Here is a 4511-nt window from a genome sequence, read left to right on the forward strand (position 1 = left end):
ATTTGCCGCTATCTCGGAGGTAAACACAGGGAAGAGGAATTCCTTGTTCAAAACGCCCAACAGGGGCGTTCCTGCAGGGTTTGCAGCTCTCTCTCCCTGGCCACGCCCCCTGCTGCTCCCGCCTCCCTGCACGCTATGAGAGACACACAGTCTCTCAGTGCAGCGTTGTGACCTATAAATCACAAAAGTGGGCCATTGCAGCGCACAGGAGCGGTGGTTTTTGCAGCTATCTGATCAGCTCACCCCTGCGGATCAGGTAGCTTACTTTTTTTTTTTTCATTTTTTTTAGCCCACCTCAGGCTCTCTTTAAGATATAACTCTTTTGGTAATGCCCACAACTGTTTAAAACACAGTCTGAAGAAAGAATGAATAGTCTGGTAGCCAGTAAGATTGTAAACGTTTATTTTCTCGTTCATTTACAGTATTGTACATTTCATCAGATATGAAAATAATTTAGCAAACCAAAAACTAGAGATTGACAGATAGAAACATCTACTTTTTCCCTATGTACAGTGCTGCTGTAGGTCATTCTTTCCAGACATTGCACTAAGCTTGTATAGTACGTTCAATCTAAAGTGAGACAGAACTGAAGCTGGGTTCGGGGTGGACAGCTAACTAAGTGGGCTGGTTAAGAGTTGATCATAGGGTGGATGACAGAACCTGGAGAAAGAGACATGCTGGTTTCACCTGGCCAGAGAGTCGGAAGACCCTGTTCACCAATTCTCACCTACTGGCCCTTTTTGTGGGCATTCTTTATTATAGCATTCTTAAAAAGAGTCATTAGTGGGGTCTGACTTCGCTCTGGGGTCATAAAACCTCCATATCTCTTGTCTTTGGGTGGTCCTTCCCATCGAAAATGGTGCATTTTGTACTTCCTGTCTTTTTTAACTGGGTTGTCCATCCCATCACTATCATTCAAGTCTTCTTCAGAGTCGGTTTCAGGGTAGTCAAATTCTAGAGACAATTCTCTTCTCAGCTCGTCCAAGGGGTAGTTTTCTGAGGATTCTTCTTCAGCATCTGTTGGGAAAACCTTAATGGGCCTCCTCTTCTTGCCAACTGGCTTGCCCCATCGGAAGTGTTCCATGGAATAAGACCTCTTGTTGTCTTGCCTGTCCGCAGCTTCTTCCTCCAAAGTGCCATCCTGAGGGAGTTGGTTGTCGCTATTGGGAAAGAGGTGAAATAGGGGGTAGTTGGCTATATCCTCTCGTTTGGAGCCGGGACTGTTGTTGTTATTGTTGTTATTATTGTCGCTGTTACTGTTAGTGCTGTTCCTTCTGCCAAACTTATTCCAGCGGAAGTGACTCATGACGTACTTCCGGACATTCTCGGAGAGGGGCTGCATGTGCCCGTTGCCAGGAAATACAGGTGATTCTGCAGATAAGTCCATCTTGCATGCTTTAATGCACTCCTTTTGGATATAAAATAAAATTGTTAATGATTCTACGAAGTGTAATGGGGGTCTATGAATTACAAGAATTCATATTTTTTTTGATTGAAAGGAACTTCAAAAATAGCAGTATTTATCCCGCAAATTTTGAAGTTGTTAGCTAAAATTAACACCTTCATTCTAATTACTGACTAAAGTCTACATTTTAGATAATCTTAAGTGGCCAGCGGAGAAGAACTAGAATGCTGCAGAATTTTATGAATCGTTCCATGGTTGGTTGGAGCACCCAAAGCTATGAGGTAATTAAGAAATCTTCCTGAAGCTATAATACTTTATGCTGTCATGCAACCCCCCCCCCCCCCCAATGTTCACAAAAATATGGGACCCTTCTTAATGCGAGAGAAAGCCTACTCTACCCTTTTCCATATGCCCCGCCCCAGCAGACAGGGGCGTAGCAATAGGGGTTGCAGAGGTTGCGACCGCATCGGGGCCCTTGAGCCAGAGGGGCCCCGAAGGGCCCTCCCTCAACTACAGTATTAGCTCTCTATTGGTCCTGTGCTCATAATAGTCACTTCTATAGATACTTTGAATAGAGGTAATCCTTAACAAACTGCTCCCCATCCCCTTCTTGCACCTTTGACACTGTAGTTGCCAATGGCAGGTTTTGGTGCGCGGTATAAATTGTTATGTATAGAGTGCTTGGGGGGCCCCATGTAAAACTTGCATCGGGGCCCACAGATCCTTAGCTACGCCACTGCCAGCAGAGTCTAAATAGTAAGAGCAGTCATTAAAAGATAAGCATAGCCAGGAGTTAAAAAGTTACATTGATAAAAAGGCATGAATGAAGCACTTTCTTACCAGGATGCCATCCTCACTGCTCAGGTCTGTACACCTATTGCTCTCCCAGCACTGGCCACGGACCTCTCCGACATGGAATATAAACACCCCGAGTATTGCCAATGTACAGCTCCAGATTGGCCGCCACATTCTCCGATTCAACTGGAAAACAGTACAGACATATGGGGGATAAAGTAGAGCTCCAGAAATCTGTTGTATAAAAATTTCCAATTAATTTGTGCTTTTTATTTGGTCATTTTATATGCTTAAATAAAATATTATTGCAGGTAGTCTCCCCCTCCCCCAAGTGTTATATAGAGAGCAATGAACTAATGACATCACTCACAATCCTTGGGACATTGTAGGAACAGTTTTGGGAAAAGGCATCTAATTTACCAGTGAGCCAGAAGTCCTGGTGGGGACTCCGTACTCTCACACAGAACCCTCCACTAGTGGGGCCTAACAATTAAAGAAGAACTCCAGTGAAAATAATGTAATAAAAAAAAGTGCTTCATTTTTACAATAATTATGTATAAATGATTTAGTCAGTGTTTGCCCATTGTAAAATCTTTTAAATCCCTGATTTACATTGTGACATTTTTACTGTTGGCAGGTGATGTAGCTGCTGCATGTTTTTTTGGCAGTTGGAAACAGCTGTAAACAGCCATTTCCCACAATGCAGCAAGGTTCACAGACAGGAAACTGCCAAGAGTACGTACTCAGAATTTCTTTGTGGGAGGAGTTTCACCACAATATCAGTCATACAGCGCCCCTGATGGTCTGTTTGTGAAAAGGAATAGATTTCTCATGTAAAAGGGGGTATCAGCTACAGATTGGGATAAAGTTCAAGTCTTGGTCAGAGTTTCTCTTTATATATATATATATATATATTCTTTAAAGGTTATTATGCTGATGCTTATCTTTTAGAGGAGAGAGGAGGTTCTGAGTTCAGGTCCGCTTTAAAGGACCACTGTAGTGAGAGTAATGTGAAGGCTGCCATGATTAAAAATCATTTTACCTATGAAAATTGGCTGGCTATCCTACTGGTCCTGTGTCTCGTAAGATTCTTATTAATGATACAATCTTGATTGCACAATCTTACCACTCCTATGTAATATAAAGGACTATCTAAAGTATCTATTCAAAGTATATTCTCTCTTTCTACCCTGCTACTGCATAGATTTGGTAAGAATGTACAATTGAGATTGCATCATTAGTGGACACTTTTATACTTTCAGCCACAGACCCACAAAACAAAAGAGATGTATATTGTTTAATTGTCACTCAAAGCAGAAGATGTAGCTTTAAACCATTATCACGCTTTTACTAGTATTATTTAATGATTTCCTGACTAAAGAAATGAAAAGAAAACTTCTAAAAATCTATTTTAACCACTTCAGCCTACAGAGTTGAATTTTTTTTTGCATCTGAGCAACTTTCACCTCCCATTCATTTGCCAATAACTTTATCACTACTCATCACAATGAATTGATCCATATCTTTTTTCTCCCGTCACCAATTAGGCTTTCTGTGGGTGATACATTTTGCTGAAAATTAATTTATTCTAAATCAATTTTAACAGGAATATTAAGAAAGAAATGGAAAAAAATCATTTCTTTTCAGCTTTTGGCCATTATAGTTTGAAATTCATACATGCTACCGTAATTAAAACCCATGTACTTTATTTGCCAATTTGTCCTGCTTATTACACCATTTAAATTATGTCCCTATCACAATGTATGGCGCCGATATTTTATTTGGAAGTAAAGGTGCAATTTTTCAATTTGCGTCCATCACTATTTACAAGCCCATAATTTAAAAAAAAAATATAAAAAATATATTAATACACTCCTTTGACTTGCATTTTTATAGAGTTCAGACCCTTAGGTAACTATTTATGTTTTTTTATTATTATTATTATTGTAAAAAAAAAATTAATTAAAAATTGTATGTGGGTAATTTTTGGTGTGGGAGGTAAACAGTTATTTTTTAATGTACAAAAGTGTATTTGTTTAATGTAAAATGTATGTGGGTGTAGATTTACTATTTGGCCACAAGATGACCACAGTCAAATAGTCCTGGGAGCGATTGAGCTCGCTCCCAGGAAGAAGATTGAAGCAGGGGAACTTTTTGGAATGCAGAAAAGCTGCAGCGTCTGGAGAGACGCTGACGGCTTTTCTCTGTGGGGGGGGGGGGAGGTCCGATCAGTGAAAGGGATCTATAATCCCTTTCACTGTTCGATGGGCTAACGGCCGGTAGCGGGAGCGCACACGACCCGCGGGAGTGC

At 40.6% G+C, this 4511-nt stretch overlaps 1 protein-coding gene across 1 annotated transcript; it reads right to left on the minus strand.

Moving 5' to 3' along the window:
* Window positions 1–606: 606 nt before the first annotated feature.
* POMC (proopiomelanocortin) lies at window positions 607–2378 on the minus strand. Its single transcript, XM_068279023.1, has 2 exons — window positions 2246–2378; window positions 607–1408 (listed from the first exon to the last, which is right to left on the minus strand). The coding sequence occupies exons 1-2, from the start codon at window positions 2372–2374 to the stop codon at window positions 728–730; spliced, it is 810 nt and encodes a 269-aa protein (XP_068135124.1). The 5' UTR covers window positions 2375–2378; the 3' UTR covers window positions 607–727.
* Between the last annotated feature and the right edge of the window lie 2133 nt (window positions 2379–4511).

This window comes from Hyperolius riggenbachi, chromosome 4 (assembly GCF_040937935.1).
Source record: "Hyperolius riggenbachi isolate aHypRig1 chromosome 4, aHypRig1.pri, whole genome shotgun sequence".
NCBI classification, from domain to species: domain Eukaryota; kingdom Metazoa; phylum Chordata; class Amphibia; order Anura; family Hyperoliidae; genus Hyperolius; species Hyperolius riggenbachi.